General features: G+C 37.8%; 1 protein-coding gene across 2 annotated transcripts in view; it reads left to right on the forward strand.

Moving 5' to 3' along the window:
* Window positions 1-20,811, forward strand: part of IMPL1 (myo-inositol monophosphatase like 1) — a 192,299-nt gene that overhangs the window by 150,315 nt on the left and 21,173 nt on the right. The window contains exons 7-8 of one of the 2 annotated variants that reach the window (XM_089458049.1): window positions 971-1,069; window positions 1,194-1,307. In XM_089458049.1, coding sequence (XP_089314175.1) covers window positions 971-1,069; window positions 1,194-1,307 — 213 coding nt within the window. The remainder of the gene's footprint in view (window positions 1-970; window positions 1,070-1,193; window positions 1,308-20,811) is intronic. The other variant, XM_089458050.1, reaches the window with a different exon arrangement.

Genomic DNA, 20,811 nt, shown 5'->3' on the forward strand with positions numbered 1-20,811 from the left:
TTACAGTTTTATTAAATTTTACTTTTAGTCTTTAAAGTTTAGCTACTACTTAAATTTTGAAATGATTCATCATGCATCATAGAATGATTATGTAGATAGTAGTAGATTGTAGGTTGTAGCAGACTAGTAGTACTTCTTAAGTTCTTGACAATGGGCAATGATGACGAGATTTGTTTTTGTGATGCACAATGATGATTAGATAGTATCAGACTTTAGTATTTTATTTTGTAAATTGAATTTCAAAATTAGCAATAGTCCTAATTTTTATATTTTAATTTATCCTTCATGTTTTGCTGAATTACTAAATTTTATTTTTTTAATAATATAAAAATTAGTTGCCGCACTTGCCGTCCCCTGCCGTCTCTTGAAAATTTCTGTCGCCTGCAGTTCCTTGAAAATTTGGGGGTGCGCTCTAGCCGTCCCAGAAACTCATCCCTCTGTACCTGGTCCCCACAGCCAGTGCAACATAGTCCAGAAGTAATATTCACTAAATAATGGTATGGATAATATATAATCATATCCAAAGTGCAACATAGTCCAGAAGTAATATTCACTAATTAATGGTATTGATAATATATAATCATATCCAAAGTCACATTGTAGGCTCAAACTATTGCAGTAATGCAGAGGAAATTATTCATTTTCATCCTCCATTGTAATCTTTAGTCACAATTGGGAACTTTATTCCTTGTCTTACCCTATCTGGTCCACTACATTGTGCATTGATTAATATTCCATTTCTACAACTCCTAAGCTTCATATGTGGATTTGGTAAACTCTATATTCTTATGTCTTTTTCGTAGTATCATACTAATGTGAGTATTGATTAAAGGAGAAATATTATTATGTACGTTGTAACACATGATCTGCTAACAAACCTTCTAAATTTAATGATATCAGTCTTCTGCAGTAATTAGTAAATGTCTCCATTTCTCCGTATGCTAACTGTGTTGTTCTTAATTTTATCAAGATTGAAAGGTCACTCCTAGTCACTGGATTTGGCTATGAACATGACGAACCTTGGGAAGAAAATATTTCTCTTTTTAAAGAATTCACTCACGTCAGCAGGGTAAAATCAATGTGTATTTTTTTACATTCGATGTTTTCATTATGGTCTATCTCAATGTTTTCATTAGACATTTTTCTTAGCCTATTAAAAATCATTACTCATTTATACTTCATGAATGGATCAGGGAGTGAGAAGGTTGGGTGCGGCTGCTGTGGATATGTGCCATGTTGCTTTGGGCATTGTTGAAGCATACTGGGAGTATCGCCTCAAACCATGGGACATGGCTGCTGGAGCATTGGTCCTCTCTCTCTCCACTTGATTACACATTATGCATACATATTAGAAAGACACACTCTCTTTCATATACATGCACAACTTAAGACACATCTGCATCAACATGTAAAGTCTGATATAGGTAGGAACTTGGAAGCTAAGCATGTTGTCAGTGTCATCCTGCAAGCAAGCTTTTGTTATTCTTGGTGGTTGGGTTCATTAGTGTTGGTTGATAGGCATTACTTGTAGAATCTTGCATTTACCTTTAGCAAATCGAGCATCTTATGTTTCTGTTTGACATCTGGTTTTCAATTTCAAAGATAGGTCTTTTGAATGAAAAAATAGATGCAGAAGATAATTGTAGAAATTAGTTTGCAACAACTATAAATGACAGAATTAACACTTCTTTGTTGGAACTTAATATCAGCATCCATAACTTACTCAGGCTAGCATTATATATTTGTGTGGTGAGAATGTATTTTTTGTCAATCTAATACTTATGTTTCTTAACAAATGAACTATTATTCATGGGTTTTGCATCTTAATGTAAGCCCATAGGCTGTAGGTATTAGGTGACACGAGGGGATCAACCAAACCTCTTACCATCATATTCTAGAAAATCAATTTCCTTTATATACTTAGCTCTCTTACATAAAATCACAAGACTCTCTCCCGACATTTGTGAGTGAGTCTAAAAATGTTTTGTTTTGGGGTTTCCTTTGAATTTGTAGTTGGCTTATCTGCTCATCTTCTCTTTTCTGTCATCCCATTATCATTGCAACCATTTTTTTTTTCGGTTGCCTCTACATAATAGCAAGGGGGATTAGCTCATTTAGGAGCTTCCTCTGAGATTATAATAGCTCTTTTTTCTTGTCTTACTATTCTAAAATGTCCTCTACATCAACCACTTCTTCATTGGTTTATTGAACAACCGGAGGATGTCCAACATCTATTGGCTGAGCAATTGGATACTTCTATGCCCCCAACATTCTGATTTATTTATCCTTAATCTGTCATGGTGGCAAAATGTAAGAGGGTCATTGAAAGAATCTGCGCTTGCACTGCCCCTGCACAAAACAGCATAAGGACAAAACAAACAAACAAACATTAAAATCTATATTTCTGCTATACATTGGTTACGAATTCTATTGCCTACAGATTAAACCTTATTGGATTTCTTCATATTTCTCCAAAACCCACATTCCCCTGCTTTTCTAATCCATTCAAATGAAACTCCATACATTTTTAGCTTATAATTTTCTTGATTCTTTCGTTGAAACTCTGTTTCAGTGTACAGCGAGAAGAAACCAAAAAGACAGTACGATACACAGAAGGAATAAAACTTAAAGGGAAGTAAACAGACAGAAATATGAATGGAATTGAATAAAATGGTTAAGGTTCAAACCCATACCCTATGCCCAGATGGCAACAGCATTCCGTTTCTTGATTTCAAATCGTTTGGCTTTCTTAGTGGAAGTGCATAGTCTGACTTGACTACTAGAGCACTCCCCTGTGTACTCTGGGATCATCTTTGCGTCTGTTGGTGCTATTATGCCCTCCGAGATTGCACAGTTTCCAGTTGAAACGATCTCAGATTTATCTCAATGCAATCCCTGGTCTCAATGCAATCCCTGGTATTGTAAACTTTAACTTAAATATATCTTCCATTCACACAAGCCATTCCGCTTGGGTATTGAGATCAAGATCTTGGGGTTCGTGGTATGGTGGGAGTGTCTCCTTAAGATGCCTGCTATCCACAATTGAAACCCCGGAAAACAAAGAAACCCTATTGATCTGAAATGATCATATGTTAAAATTGAAGTAGAATTGATTATGCCAACAATGAAATGAATGTTAACTTAAAGTGTTGAAACCGTGAGAATTGCTTGAGAAGAAAGACTTTACGACAAACAAGAAAACATAAATAAGATGCAAAACAGAAGTGAAAACAGCAAATACACAGCGATACCAGATAGCAAGATTGATTACGGAGTTTGTCCCTGATGGACTACGTCTCCGGGTCCGCTTTCAAGATGGGCGACCGCTTTATTATGATTGATACCGAAGAGGTCGATTACACAGAAATTTGACCAAACTGAATGTGCACACAGGCACTTCTGGTCACTCTCATAAGAAATCTCTTTGAACGAGCTTTCCAACGCCTGTCACGATTCCCAATTCTGACTCTGGATGCCCCTGTTACACTGAAAACAAAACAACCTCTAACCTCCAGAATCTGCACACAAAAATTCAAAACCACTCTCCTCTCCTCTTCATGAACAAAATTGCCTTTATAACCCTGCAAGTGCACTCTAACCTCCTCATGCTGAGTTTGGGATGAATGAGCTGCAATTTGGGTTTGTTTTCCCTCGGTCTTGTCAATATTTGACACCTTAGGATAACTTGCATGGTGGTTGAATTAGTTTTAATGCCAAAACACAACAAAAATCCAAAAATAGACCATATATTAAACATATCCGCTGGCGGTTTACTAACGGTGCGCTATTCCAATAGTTTCCATGTGACTGGCTGCATGCTTTGACGGTCGACTCGTTGACTGCCACTTGGGTGGTTTCCTCCTGCGGTTTCAGTTGACAGTCCTGTGCATTCACATGGTTGTGGTTTTCATGCCGCGGTTAACTAACAGTGTGGTGAACTGACGGTTGACATAACCTCTGACTGTTACGGTTGTAACCTATTCACATGCCACGCGGTTCCCGACGTGGTTTAGGCCTGATATTTGAAAACCCGACGGCTTATTCCTCTCAGTTCACATGTCACGGTTATGTTTTCTCTGCGCGGTTAAGTTTGACGGTTTAGGACTATTATATATGTTACCTCTGCCTGTTCACATGTCATGCGGTCCCGCTGCGGTCTCCTCTGTGGTTAGGGACTACTATTTAATTTATAATGTTTTTTGCATTAGTGTGACAAAGGCCGAGAGGGTATTACATAGGGTTATATGTATTTTTTGCATAGTTTAATGTATTAGGTTCTAGGACTTAGGGTAGTTGGTTTTAGACTTAGGTTTTTGACATTTTAATGCATGGTTAGGGTTTAGGATAATGCATGGTGTAGTTTGCATTAAGTTTGGATTAGGTTTATTTTAAAAATAACCCATTTACAACTAAATGTCACAAAGCGACATTAGCAACAAACATCACATGACGACAAACCCGTTGACAACCAAATACTGCAAAGTGGACGACAACTACATGTCAATGACCATATCCTAGCAGAACTAACGACAACCACATGTCGAGCCGATGAAACCACACTGAATGCTGACGAAGAAACTGAATCTGTGTAACTGATCTGACGAGATCCTCCTGGATCAATCCTCTCCACTTGAAAGCTTTTGGACCACAAAAGTTTGACTTAAACAGATAGTCGATGAGGGTAGAACTCCCTCACTTTCCACCTTGCCCTGATGATGTACCAATACATTCGATCAACCACTTGAAAGTGATGACCCCGATGATGTTGACCATGGCACATTTTGAATTGATGACCTGTTCCATCTATCTGCAGTATGTACAACTTGCGAAGATGGTCAAACAACCTGTTACGAACATGGAAATTGATTTCTTTCCATGAAGAACCATGAGTTAGTGATCCATAATCATCTTTGAAAATAGTCTCTGCAGGATTTGTTCAATACTCTTGATATGTATTAACAATCTATATTGCGGAATGATAGAGACAATCAAAGACATTTTTGACATCATACCAGCTTCCTGATTACTAAGTGAGCCTGCTGTAATAAACCCATCAAACTGTAAGGTGTAAACTGCTGCACCTTAGTTTGATTTTGAAAGTATTGAAATAGCTGTTGATTTGTTTGAATCATTGTTTCTTCATTTATTAAATGATGTTTTCATTGATTAGCACTTTCCCCTAATGCATAAGTTTCCTTTAGATGTTTTGGATACTTTGACACTGCTTTAGAAAAGGCTTCCTCTCCACTTGAAAAGAGGCTTCCAAACTGTTTGAAACATGAATTGGTGACACAATAAAAGAGAAATTTAACATTGGCTTTCCCCAATACTGACCTGCATCCTTGTAACCTAAGTCACCTAACACGGGGATTCGGGATTCGTATTGTCGGATTCGGACACGTTGAGCCCCCGGAACAGGACACGTAGGATTCGTTATATATTATTTTATTTATATATATATATATATTAAAAATTAGATATTTCTTACACAAATTTTAATTAATGATACAAATTTATTGATTTCAAACATAGATCTTCATCTATAGCATGCATAGTACATACAAAATTCAAATACATGTCAGTGGTCACATAAATGATAAATCATGATTCATAATTCATAACTAAAAGACAACTTACAACTACAAGATAGTAAGATAAGCACACTGACAAATTTTTAACCTATTAAAAAGTAACCATCATGAATGATCAAAAACTTTAAAATGCAAACCTCAAAGTTTTTACACCATCAAAAACTTTAAAAATGCAAACCTCAAAGTTTTTACACCATCAAATATTACTTGAACATTATTCAACCCCATTTCATATATAATCTTATCATTATTTTTTAAAATTTATATATCTCAATAAAATAATAATAATAAAGAAGATATTATATGTATGATCTGAAATTTTACAGACACCAAGACAACCCTACATCTCCCCCTCGCAGTAAACATTGAACTGAAATCTTATTCTTGAATTCCCGTGAAGGTTGTCGACGAGATGATCAGATTCATGTTTTGCATTCATGTACTGTTTAGCTTTATCTTTGCTTTTGTCAACAGCATCTCCTTTAACAGTTCAAATCCCATCCCAATGGTTATTCAAAACATTAACCGGAATAATCTTCCAGTCAAAAATCAAACTACACTTTTTTTAACTGAACTAGTTTAACTCCTTATCTGGCACAACAGATAACTTGTAAGAAATTGTTGCTGCAGTAGAAATAATTGGTAAACAGAAGCCATGAACTACATATGAAAGAATCAAGGGTCCTTTGGGTTTTGCAGATTTGAGCAATTAAAATTGTCACTAGAAACTGTGAAAAAAGCGAGTTCTTGGAGTTTCCAGGCAATAATGGTTCTGGTATTTCAAGCACATGTTTTGTTAGAACACAACATACAACAACATCTCTTGAGAAACATAGAATACTCAAATGTGATTGCCATCCATTGCTGTTAACTTAGCCATACATCAAACATTAATAAAACAATGCTTGCCAAATGATGAAAAGCGTCACTGTAATGAGCAATTGCGGCCTTTTTCTAACCCGTGGAAGTCACTTTGCCGCTAAACGAGTCTTGGAAAGCAGGACACGCAGTCCAAAATCGTGACACGATGGCGATTTTCGGGACATGCACAGGATTCGACATGTCATGTTTTTTGGACACGTTTTTTGGGCGAATCGTGTCTGACACGCTGGATTCGGACACGTGGCCCCTCCCTAACGAATCCGGTTACTTAGCTTGTAACTTATAACTTCCAAACTTGGACTGAATTGATTCATTCTGACATTAGGAAGAGGAGATTTGGACATCAATTGTAATTCATGTTGTACTCCCTGCTTATGAGTAAGATGTTTGGTTTCTTTAAATAGAATTGAAAAAGTTTCTACCTCTTGGATCATACTATCTTTAAGCTGAGGCTCATAACTTGAACAAACATCATGTTGATTCTTATGTTGTTTATTTACACACATGATTACAAAACTCTTATTTGAACTTATTAATCGCTTCATTTGATTAGCAACAACTAAATTCAAGTGATTTTTACTTTGATGTGCCCTGACAATAAATTCAACCCCATCTTTCTTAAGGTGAAATTTATGCTCTCTCCTATAAAATAATGCATCATGATCATAAAGATAAGGACTTCCTAAGACAACTCCACATATGTCTACTGGAACCACATCTAATTCCACTTCATCAATGTAATTAGTTGTAATGGAAAATCTTAATCGACATTGTTTGGTGACTTTTACCTAAGTTGATTTATTTAGCCATCCTAATGGGTAAGGTCTTGGATGATTCCGTGTCTCCAAACCCAAATTCTTAACTAAATATTCAGATATTAAATTGGCCTGTGATCCACTGTCAAACATTGTATCTATCTTTATGTGCTTAGAAGTTATCCTTATGTTAAACAATTCAACTCTTTTATCCTCATTTGAAGGATTTATGTTTGATGAAGATGCAATAGTATTCGAACTTGAACCAGTGTCAGAAGTTTTACCTGTCGAAACTATGGCAATTATCCTCCTTTCATCACCTGAATCGAAACCTAGATCTTGCTGGACTGCTGCAATTGCCTTCTTTTCATCCTTCTCCTTAAGGGACTTTTTGGGCTTAAGTTTTGGATGAAATTTCCAACACTTAGATTCATCATAACCGATTCTTTGGCAATGAGTACAAGTAGGTCTTTCCTTCTAAGCTATCGTTGATTTCCAACTCTTTGAATTGTTCTTCCCTTTACTGTCATTGGAATCTTTGATTTCCAACTCTTTGGATGATTGCGGTGAAAACTTGAATGGTCTGCCACTTGATTCAATATGTATGGCTTGAACACACACTTCATCAAAATCATCAGGATTAAACATCAATAATGTATGCTGCAAATATGAATGTAAACTGTCGATGTATTTTAATAAAGTTTCACGTGTATCCAATGAAATACCAAGCGCCAATGCTTTCTTTCTGAACTCCTGAGTAAACTCCTGAACACTCTGCCCTTTACCTTGCCTCAAGTGCTGCCAATCAATAACAGCTTGCTGCATGTATCCTAAAGGATAGAATTGTTTCCTAAGAGCTTTTAAAAACTTAGACCATGAAGAGATGACTTTTCCTTTTCGCTTTACATCTATCTGAGTTTTACTTTCCCACCAGATTAAAGTTGTTCCCCCCATTCTAAGTGTAGCTAACTGAATTTTCGTTTTATCGTCAGAGATGTTCTGAATATGAAAATACACTTCTAACTGCTTAATCCAATTATCTAGCTTTTCAGGATTCATTTAGCCATCATAAATAGGTAACTCAAATTTTATATCGAGTTTCAAAAGAGATGTTTTTTTTTTTTTAAATTAATTTCAGATTCTGCACTGGAAGAAGAAGATGATGTTGGAGATGATGGAGGTGAAGGTGGTTTATCAGCCTTGCCTTTACCTTTGTCCTTCTTCGATGTCTTTGAAGAAGAAGCTGCATCTCTCGCCTTCTTATCTTCGTAGAGTTCTCCCAACATCTGTTGCATAGTCAAGAATGCTTGCTAAAACTGTTCATCGCTCATCTTAGTTTCTGGATTTTCACTTGCATCAGATCTTGTCATGGTCGACTTATGAACGACTCTTCGCTTTCCAATTTTTGGATCAATCTGCTCGAGGATTCCTTCTCCACGTTGCGACTTTGACCTGGTTAACATTCAATGGCAAATTCTACAAACACAACCTGCTCTGATACCAAATTATATGATCTGAAATGATCATATGTTAAAACTGAAGTAGAATTGATTATGCCAACAGTGAAATGAATGTTAACTTAAAGTGCTGAAATCGTGAGAATTTCTTGAGAAGAAAGACTTTACGACAGATGAGAAAACATAAATAAGATGCAAAACAGAAGTGAAAACAACAAATACACAGCGATACCAGACAACAAGATTGATTACGGAGTTCGTCCCTGATGGACTACGTCTCTGGGTCCGCTTTCAAGATGGGCGACTGCTTTATTAGGATTGATACCGAAGAGGTCGATTACACAGAAATTTGACCGAAATGAATGTGCACGCAGGCACTTTTGGTCACTCTCATAAGAAAGCTCTCTGAACCAGCTTTCCAACGCCTATCACGGTTCCCAATTCTGACTCCGGATGCCCCTGTTACACTGAAAACAAAACAACCTCTAACCTCCAGAATCTACACACAAAACTTCAAAACCACTCTCCTCTACTCTTCATGAACAAAACTACCTTTATAACCCTGCAAGTGCACTCTAACCTCCTCAGGTTGAGTTTGGGATGAATGAGCTGCAGTTTGGGTTTGTTTTCCCTCGGTCTTGTCAATATTTGACACCTTAGGATAACTTGCATGGTGGTTGAATTAGTTTTAATGCCAAAACACAACAAAGACCCAAAAATAGACCATATATTAAACATATCCGCTAGCGGTTTACTAACGACGCGCTATTCCGACAGTTTCCATGTGACTGGCCGCATGCTTTGATGGTCGACTGGCTGACTGCCACTTGGGCGGTTTCCTGCAGCGGTTCTGGTTGACAGTGCTGCGCATTCACATGGTTGTGGTTTTCATGCCGCAGTTAACTAACGGTGCGGTGAACTGATGGCTGACATAACCTCTCACTGTTACGGTTGTAACCTGTTCACATGCCACGCAGTTCTCGACGCGGTTTAGGCCTGATATTTGAAAGCCTGACGACTTATTCCTCTCAGTTCACATGTCACGGTTATGTTTTCTCCGCGCAGTTAAGTTTGACGGTTTAGGACTATTATATATGTTACCTCTCCCTGTTCACATGTCCCGCGGTCCTGCTGCGGTCTCCTCTGCGGTTAGGGACTGTTATTTTATTTATAATGTTTTTGCATTAGTTTTACAAAGGCCGAGAGGGTATTACATAGGGTTATATGTATTTTTTTTGCATAGTTTAATGTATTAGGTTCTAGCCTCTAGGACTTAGGGTAGTGGGTTTTAGACTTAGGTTTTTGACATTTTAATGCATGGTTAGGGTTTAGGATAATGTATGGTGTAGTTTGCATTAAGTTTGGATTAGGTTTATTTTAAAAATAACGCATTTACAACTAAATGTCACAAAGCGACATTAGCAACAAACGTCACATGACGACAAACCCGTTGACAACCAAATACTGCAAAGTGGACGACAACCACATGTCGACGACCATATCCTGGCAGAATTGACGACAACCACATGTCGAAGCTGATGACACTAGACTGAATGCTGACGACGGAATTGAACCTATGTAACTGATCTGACAATATCCTCTTGGATCACCTATGATGGTTTATAGATTCCACCAACCTCAACTGTCGCCTGCTATCCACAATCGAAACCCCGGAAAACAAAGAAACCCTATGATGGTTTATAGTTTCCACCAACCTCAACTGTCGTGCACCGCCTGCCTTAACCGTCGCCAAGCACTCGACACCTGTCTCATTAGAGGTCTATTTTTTTTTGCGGAGTGGGGGTTACTTACCCTATTATGGTTTATAGTTTACACCACCCTCAACTGCCGTGCGCCGCCTGTTTTAACTGTCGCCAAGCACTGGGCATCTGTGTCATTAGAGGTCTATCTTTTTGCGGGGTGGGGGTTACTATTAATTTTAATTTCATTTTCTTATAATTTAATGATAGCTCCTTGAATATCACCAAATACACATATCTCTCACACACAGGAAATCTATATTTCCTCTATCTGGTGCCAGATCTTCTGCAATGAGGAGATAAAAGCTTTCGATCCAGAGGTAACCACTTCCCACTCCATTTTTCGGTCACTCTTCGTGACTACTTGAACACTCTACTGCATCCACTTCACATACTACATTCACTTCACACTCTGCATCAGTTCTGCTGCAATATTTTAAAAAATAAAAGAAGGGAGGAGAAAGAAATTACCAGCATCCAACGGGACCAACTCATCATTATGGAAGTATCGATTGCCTCATCTGCCACGCCTCACAAAGTCGTGTGGTTTGAAGTTCAGTTAATAAAATGTAGAGAGTAAAAAGCCATCCAACATAGTTAGACTATCTATCTGCATTAAAACAATGCATTGATATTATATAGTTTGAGTGTTCTAAGAGTAAGTTAAGGGTATATATTTCTTCCTAAGAGATTACAAGATCAAAAGGTTCAAATCTGGAGGAGGTAAAGTATATTTATAGCTTTAAACTTTAGCAGTCAAATGGTTCTCTTATCATAGAAACAAAAAGGTGCCATATAACCAGGCCTGGAATTTGACTTTCTACAGAATGTTTTTTAGCATTTTAAAATTTTGGACAGGTAAAAAAAATTGAAACAGTAAATTTGACGTGTAAGTATTTAAATTGACCAAGTTATTTAAATTATAATGACAATGATTTAGACATATACTAACTTAGACAATCTGCTTAGTTGCAGCAATTATTTTTTGTCATCATTCTTTGGTGAATAGGCTCAAAATGCACCTATTTCTTGTCACCATTTTTTGGTGGATAGGCTGGAAATGAGATTTTTATAGACACAAAAAGGAATACAGTGTAAATGGAATAGTGGCATTCTCTAGTTGAACACAGTTGACATACATTTCATTAAAAAAAATTGGTGTTATAGAGCTAAACTACTGAGCTATTAAGCAAGATAAATTTGAAATTCCGGACCTACCTATACCAATTCACTGTTCCAGTGTTTGACTTGGCTGAGATGTTAAAATTGATTTATTATTATGAATAATTTGGAAGCAACAATAGTCACAATTTACATATTTTGAGAACAAGTAACTAATTAGGAGATCCTATTAACACGAATCACGACTCCTGGTCCCCCTTTCTCTGCAAATCCGTACGCACTGATTGACTTCCACAAACCGAACCCACGACTGCCAACAGAAATCAGAGCAAAAGTGTGTAACTTGGGATAACATAAAGTCAGATAATACAGAGAACAGAGAAACCTATAATCAAGAACAGAGAGAAGAAACCTAACAACGTCTGATCAAAACATATTACCACAAATGAGCTGCACGATCACTGTTAAAACAAGCAAATCGAATGAAAATTGTTCTTAAATTCTCATTCTAGCATAACAGCATCTGGCACAACAGCAAAAAGGGGAAGGACAGCAGCGCCGTGGTGGGTATGAGTGTCAATTAAAAGAGTCGCATCTACAGTTCAGCGATATCTGCACTCAAAATTCAAAGCACCAAAGAGACGACACCTGCCACACACACTGGGTGTATCTGTTGCAAAACACATTTGGAAGTCTTTCGAGATCATTTGTGGAGTATTAGATGACTACCAGTCACAAGAAGACGCCTGTTGGAGTCAACGGAAGCCGCTTTTAGATTCAACGCTTCAAACCACCGCTAAGTATAGTAACAATATTATCAACCTAGATCCATCTTAACTCTGGATCTATCAAGTGCCGAGAGGGATCAAATCTCTCGAGGTGCAAACCTCTTTTTTTAGTGCAAAACTTGAGGAAAGATTTGCACCTTGAGAGATTTGATCCCTCGCGACGCTTGATAGATCTGGAGTTAAGATGGATTTAGGTTGGTTTTAGTCATGTGCGGCCAAGGAAAACCTATCGAACATATGATTAATTTTATCAATAATATGTAGATACATCTATATTATCATAATGATTTTAAATATGCTATATAAGTTTGAGATTTATCTAGTCATTTTAATTTTAAATATTCTTAGTTACCTCAGTTTGTTGAGATGATAAATACTGTTAATAACTTTAATGATGAAAAATGATAAAATAAAAATTTTGAATGCAAAATGACAATGTAATAGTGTTTAATGATAGAAAATGTGAATAATAAGAATGTAGTCAATTACAAATAGTCTTCATTATGATCAATCTCAAACTATTTTCTTGTACTATTCTTATTGTCACCCTTGTTAGTTTTGTCATCTTTTCATATCGATTATATGAAAAGTATAGTTGAAATCGTAAACCATTTAAATCTTTAGCTCGAGCTATTGTAGTAAACATCATACCTTGTCTCTCTTGCTCTCCAATATTAATAGGTTAAATTACTATAACACAAAAGTCAATGTATATTGTCAATAATTTTTTGTGCTTACACCGAAATCAATGCACATTGTTAATCCAATCACTTTAAAATTAATGTACGATGATACATCCAATTACATCAAATCATAAATAAACATCTACACTTACATTAATGCATCTAATGCAAGCAATCAAATAAGATTAGAAAACAACATCTACATTGAAATTAATGCATCTAATGCAACTAAGAAAATAGGATTAGAAATCAATATCTACACTCAAATCAATGTATCTAGTGCAAGTAAGCAAATAGGATTAGAAACCAAAACTACATTGAATTCAATGCATCTAGTGCAAGCAATAAAATAGGATTAGAAATCACCATCTACACTGAAATCAATGCATTTAGTGCAAGAAATCAAATAGCATTAGAAATCATCTACATTGAAATCAATGCATCTAGTGCAAGAAATCAAATATAATAAGAAATCAACATCTACATTGAAATTAATCCATCTAGTGAAAGCAATCAAATAGGATTAGAAATCACCATCTGCACTGAAATCAATGCATTTAGTTGCAAGCAATCAAATAATATTAGAAATTCTCTACATTGAAATCAATGCATCTAGTGCAAGTAATCAAATATCATTAGAAATCAACATATACACTAAAATCAATGCATCTAGTGAAAGCAATCAAATAGGATTAGAAATCACCATTTACACTAAAATCAATGCATATAGTGCAAGAAATCTTCTTCCCTCTCTCACTGCCCCATCTATATCTATATCTCCCTCCATCTCTCCTTCTTTGCCTCTCTATTTCAGCCCCACAAGCTCACACACTCTCACACTTCATATCTATCGAACTCTCTGTCCCTCCCTCCCCATCTCCATCTCTCTCCTATTCCCTCTCTTGACCTTCCATCTATATCTCTATCTCCCTTTGTCTCTCTATATCACCCCCAAAACATACACTCTTTCTCCAATATATCTATCTATCACTCCCTCCTCCTCTCCCTCTCTCTCTCTCCATCTTTCTCTCTCTATGTCTTTATTCTTACCTCCATCTCTCTCCCCCTCCATCTCCATCTCTCTTTCCCTACCTCTCTCCACTCTCTCACATCCTCTCTCTTCTTTCTTCTCTCTCCCCCTCTCTCTCTCTCCAACTATGTTACTATATGCCTCTCTCTTTCATTCTCTCCCCACTTCTCTCCATCTCTCCTTCTTTGTCTCATTATCTCACCCCAAACATACACACTCTCTCTCCAGCTCTCCCTTGTGAATCTCACTCTCTCTCCACTTCTCACTCTGTGTCTTTATTCTTCCCTCCCTCTCTCCCCCTCCAACTCCATCTCTCTATCCCTCCCTCTCTCCTCTTCTCTCTCAAGTCCTCTCTCTCGTCCTTCCTCTTCTCTCCCTTTCTCTCCTACCTCCCTCTCTCTTCCCCCATCTCTCTCTCTTTCTCTCTCTTCACTCCAATCCTCTCTCTTCCCCCATCACTCTCTTCCTCTCTCTCGTCCTTCCTCACTCTCCCTTTCTCTTCTGCCTCTCTCTGTCTCTCTCTCTCTTTGCCCTCAAATCCTCTCTCTTCCCCATCACTCTCTCTCTCTCCCTAATTGTGTTACTATATCCCTCCCTTTCTCCTTCTCTCTCCTTTTGTCCCCCCTTGTCTCCATCTCTCCTTTGTCTCTTTATCTCACCCCTAAACATACACACTCTCTCTCCATCTCTCCCTTGTCACTCCCTCTCTCTCTCCACTTCTCGCTCTCTATGTCTTTCTTCTATAGTCCCTCTCCCCCTCCAACTCCATCTCTCCTCCTCTCTCTTGTCCTTCCTCTCTCTCCCTTTCTCTCCAACCTCCCTCTCTCTTCCCCCATGGGCCACCTCTGTCTCTCTGCCCTCCAATCCTCTCACCACCTCCCTCTCTCCTTCTCTCTCTCCCACCTCCATCTTTATGTCTCCCTCTTCCTCTCTTACCCTTATCTACTTCTCTCACTCCTCTCCCTCTCTCTCTTCATTCTTCCTCTCCAATTTCCTTCAATTTATCTTCATCTCTCCCTTGTCGCTCCACCTCTATCACTCTATGTCTTTGTTCTTCCCTCCCATATATATCTAAAGTTAATATATATGTCATGATATATTAATATATATTATGGTATAATATATATTAATATGAATATTAGATTTGATAATAAGAATAATATCAATATTAATATTAATATTAGGGTTAATAATGTTTTTTTTGTATGGTATGAATAATAATTTGGTCCAAGGTATCTCGCACATAGGCTTGGTATATAATTAGATGTTGATTTCTAATCCTATTTGATATATTTTTATTTATTTACCATACCTCTTTTTTGAGTGTTGGTAAACCTCTTCATATTTAAAATATATATTATGTTTATACATAATAATAATCAGATTGATTTTTAAATAGGACCAACATTAGATTAAAAATGTTAAATGTTAAACGTGTTTACATTTACATTTTTATGTGAGATCCTCTTGGCTGAATAATTGGTCTTAGTCCATTAATAAGAATAAAAAGTTACATATAATCTAAAGATTCAAGTTATATATAACATAGGATTCAAGCTAATGTTTTGGCCGAAATTAGTAAAAATTATTTTTATTATTTTTTGAAGACGTGACATACTTACACATTAGGGTCATACTGGGTTGTAGAATGCGCCTCTCAGCGTAATAAGCAAAGATAATATAATCACCAAGGCGGTGAAGGTCTAGGCAAGGCTCGAGCTGCATGAAAATTGAAAACAACATATACATCTGTGGGTCGACACCATAGTCTTTTCAGGAAAAGAGATTCTTTTGTCCATTATGTCATTGTCGAGAGCATGGATGAGAGCGAGTATACTTCATTGTAAATTTCCACAGTTCTTTTTATTGATGACTACAAGCTTTCGACAATCAATGGATTTTGTGTTGTCTCCCCTTTTTTCCCACGCAAGTATTTGTTGAATTTTCTACAATATCCATAGTAGAAGCCAATCTTCTGATCTGATAATTACTACACAATAATCTTCATTCAGTTTATTTTATGTCACTGGTATTATTGAGTCAATTATACATAGAAGATTTTAATAGTAACGCAGTGAAAATAGTAAGATCATAAAGAGACAGCTATGCACAATAGAGACAACAAAACTTACATGGGAAACCCAAAGTTGGGAGAAAACCCAACTTTTCTTCTTGGAGAAATTGTCTTTTAGCAAAGTTCACTATTACAAATTATTTTAGAAATCTGTGCCAAAATTCAAGTCCAAATACTAGTCAAACCTGGTCAAAATTGCAGCTAGTCAATTTTGGTCAAACTGCCCAAAAACAGAGAAGTAAGCGCTAGTCAACAGTCAAACTTGGTCAAACTTCAGAAAACTTTGGTCAATTCGCCCTCTAATATGCTCCTTTCTTTGGCTGCTTCAGAAGATATGTTGTTGTGAGTGTGATCAAAATGAGGATGTCTCTTTGTGTATTTATACTTGTCAAATGGGTGGGTTTTGACCAAGGGTCACGTCCTTTCATAGCGGGGCCAACTTGACAGATTGGAACCTACATGAACCCCAAAAATCAAGCTTTTTATTTTAATTTCCATAATTTTCTTAGGCCAACTTAGGAGGCCTCTTGGCATGCGAGAACACCTCCCGATGCTACACAAAAATCAACTCTCCCTCTTAGGAAGGGAGGTATTCTCCTTGGCTGCAACAGATTTCCCCTTGAGCTGAAATTTCTCCTTCCTCAAAAAAAGTTCATGAGCTTGTCATGTTGATGCATGTCTATAGATAATTCCATCCTGGAGTGGGCAATGTAACTTCTCACATGCATGTGAGTATCTAGGGTCATTTACCTCTGGCGAAGTCCATTATGGCTCCTTAGGTAAATATATCTATCTCCTTTGGTCAAAGTCCTTTATGACCCAGCCAGGTCCTTCTAGCTTCTCAGGAGAGAATCTACCCTTGGACCATTCACCCTTCTGGTCAAAGTCCTTTATGACCTAGCCAAGTCTTTATGGCTTTTCAGGTGAATTACATCTATCTCCTCCTGTCAAAGTCCTATATGACCTAGCCAAGTCCTTTTGAATTTGCCCTTGTAATTGCCTTGGGCCATTTACCTTTCTAGTCGAAGTCCTTTATGACCTAGCCAAGTCCTTTTGGCTTCTCAAGTGAATGTATCTGCCTACGCTGGTCAAAGTCCTTTATGACCCAGCCAAAGTCCTTTAGGCTTCAGGAGATGGTTTGCCCAATCTTGTAAAGATCTCATCACTCCCTCTCAATGAGGGAGACATTCAACATCATACCAAGCTCATCTTTGAATTATTTCCATAATTTGATCATCTATGGATATGTACCAGAGCTCTATTGCTCCTCTTTACACCATGTCTCAAATGAGGTGACCCGACCATGTTCTTCTGGCTTCTGAAGCCACACTACTTCATGTCTTGTGATATTGGTTGCGATATACTCTGCCTCTGCTATACTATTAGACCTGACCTAGTATATTCCCACAGCCGCACTTCACCTTCTGAGACATATCTCAAACCATATCCAATTGTACAACACAGATACCACATGCTTTGCTGCAACCCATTATACATGCCTTGATTTAACCATACATTGGCTCAGGGTGCTTACTGCAAAGCAAATATCAACCTCGGTTGTAAACTAGGGACAAAGATCCAATCAACTGCCTGTACATCGTGAGATCCACCAAATCCAAATCTCCAATCTAAGAAATAATGTATCTGGTCAGAATTCTACATTTCAATCTTCAAGGCCTACTCCCTCTCACACTAGAACAAATTCATCTGAAGTAATTCAAGTTGCTTCCTCTGTCACATAGGCAAGTCCTTCTACCACTGTTGCTCCCTCTGACATGTAAGCAAGTTCTTTTGCGATTGTTGCTCCCTCTGTCACGTAAGCAAGTCCTTCTGTTATTGTTGCTCCCTCGGAACTAGAAGCTCTTTTGATCATCTGGCATAATCCTGGATGTTTGTACAATCTCTCCCTTTTCAATCACAAATCACTCTATTGAGTTTGTGCTAGAGTCCTTAAGCCTATATATTGAAGACTGGAGCAAAAGAAATCCTTGTACTTACTCTTTTTGAAGAATGTAACTAGGTTCGGTCTTCATAATTGTATTTGAGTCATAATGAAATGTATTTATCAAAAGAAAGAAAAAGGAAATTTTATTATTATTATGACTTATTAAAGCATGGATTTCATGCTTGGGGTCATTATTTTATAGGTCAAAGTCCCCATTGAGAACTTCTAGGTTTTATATTGAGTCATTAGTCATTGTTCATTTTATGAGACCCTTATTGGGCTCTTGAATCATGTAAAAAGAATTTTTATTCAGGCAAATAAGTCATTTGTCACCTCCACACTGAAAATTCCTAGATCTAACAATCTCAGGAATCCTACTGCAACCAGTTGAATCTACTTCACCTAGATCGTAAATTATATTACGAACTTATGTCAGATTTCTTCTTGAAATATTGAAATAAATTATTGAAGTAGCCTACACCAAATTAAATATGATTCTGAAACATAGAAACTGAGCAAGGAAATACAAACACATAGGACACCGTTATTTTTGGACAAATGTCCCCGGAAAAACCCAATGCGGGAAAACCGGTGTAGTAGTTCTGAGGGTTTATTATTATTACGCAGTAGCAAATTTTGAATACATCTCTAAATACCTCTTAGGTTATTCAGTTACAGAGAGAAATATTGGCAAAAATAATTGTGAGATTACTTCACACTATCACTGAGAAAAGTCTCGGCTGATCCAGAAACTGAATGAATGACTTCTGTTAGGGCCTACACTACTTTGCGTAGTCCTCACGTAGGCTCTGCGTCAACCTCTCTAGGCTCTGTGTCACTTAGTCTGCTAATCGATTTGCTGCCTAGAGTCTCTATCTCAGCGTCCTGGTCTCACACCCCGACCCTTAACTTCTAAAACTGACTCTCCTCAGCAAAATTTTGGACTCTCACTCACCCTCTGCTCTGCGTCTGCATGGCCCTGCGTCAAGGCTACTGGATCACTCTCTGCCTCTCTTTGTTGATGATTCTCCAGCTGAGAAAATTTCTCTCCGAATGCTATCCCTGCCCCTCAACTGTGAGAAATCTCCTCGATTAGAATTTCCTCCTGAGAACTTCTCACTTCAGAAATTCGATCTCTTGATCTCTCGATGTGTTTTCGATTGGAATTTCTAAGTCTAACCCATTAGAAACTCTTAATGTACTTTTTGATTTATTCCTACCTACTTGTTTTGTTAATTAACAAGTTATTTACCATGTAAATACTAGAAATAAATACAAGTACGTGCTCAACACATTACAGATCATCAATTGAAGGAAACAGAAAAAAACACACAAGTGACACCATTGTTTTTGGACTAATGTCCTCGAAAAAACCCAATGCGGGAAAACCAGTGCAGCTATTTGAAGGTTTAACTTATTAAGCAGTTTCAGAATACAATCTGGGTGCCAAATCCAGCTCATGCAACAGAGAAAAATCTCGGTAGTGGCACCTCTCTCCTCGGAAGCATATATTCCGACTGAAACCCCGAATAAACACTCCGGCAACTCCACAGCTCCAATCTGCCCCATGAAACCCCAACGTCAGCCTCTAGGGACTGCGTCAGTCTCTCTCTGGTCTAGCGTCACTCTGGCTTGGCCTACGTCAGCCTCTGGAGGCACTGCGTTAGCCCTTTGGCCCTCTGCGTCACTCATGCTAGCCCTCTGAAGCACTGCACAGCTCTTGGCTGGCTCTGCGTGAGCCCTTGATTGCTTCTACGTCCTTCTCTTCGGCTACTGCGCTGATCCTCCCGATGCTATCTCTGCCTCTCTGCTTTTGTATTCACTGCCCCTCAGCTGCAACTCTAATCACTCTCTCAACTTTCTCAGCAAACCCAGCCCTAAAAAGTTGAAATCTTTATCTCTTGGTATGTTCTCCAAGTGACCCTCAAGCCTCCTCTTATACTTTTATCGTTGACAAATCAACTGCCGAGATTAAGTCCCTAATCAACGACTAAGACTAGATCTGGCTTGATCCATGACTTTTGGACCATTCTAACACAGTTTTATATTAATTCACATTTTATTTTCCCTAAGTTTAGACTTAGGGACTCCATTAAAAATATTAATTATTTTAATATCTCCCAAACTGTTTAGAATCTGACCAAACCATTTCTGGGTATTGGAGATCTCAGGTGCTTTAGCCTCTCCACTAATTTTCGTGGCTAGAGCACATCCGATGCTACCCCAAATCAACATTTTCCAAATGACCCTCAAGCCCCTTCTTATATCTTCCTGTTGGACAACCAACGGCCTAGATTTACTCCTAATCAAAGGCTCAGATCATTTTGACTTGATCTCTGTCTTTTTCTACAATTTGCACCCACAATTAGATTATTACCCATTAATATTTTAATTTTCCGAAGTTTAGACTTATGAACCCCATTAAAAATATTAATTATTTTAATATAATCATCTTTGGGTGGAATTTCACAAAACGGTTTCTGGGTTCTTTGGAATGCATGTGCCCAAGCCTCCTTGCAAATTTTGAGGCTTAGAGCATATCCAATGCTACCCCAAATCAACACTCCCTCTTAGCGAGGAATGTGCTTTAGCAATATACTGTTGTTGCATACTTCTCTGACTCTGAAGCATTGTCCTCTGCGCTGCTGATGTCTAACATGCTGTCCACCAACCACTGTGTTGTTGTTGCTACTGTACTGTTGCCTTTGACACTGCTACTGTCGA

This window comes from Pinus tabuliformis, chromosome 7 (genome assembly GCF_031772625.1).
Source record: "Pinus tabuliformis cultivar Carrire ecotype Pingquan chromosome 7, CPIR1, whole genome shotgun sequence".
NCBI lineage: Eukaryota > Viridiplantae > Streptophyta > Pinopsida > Pinales > Pinaceae > Pinus > Pinus tabuliformis.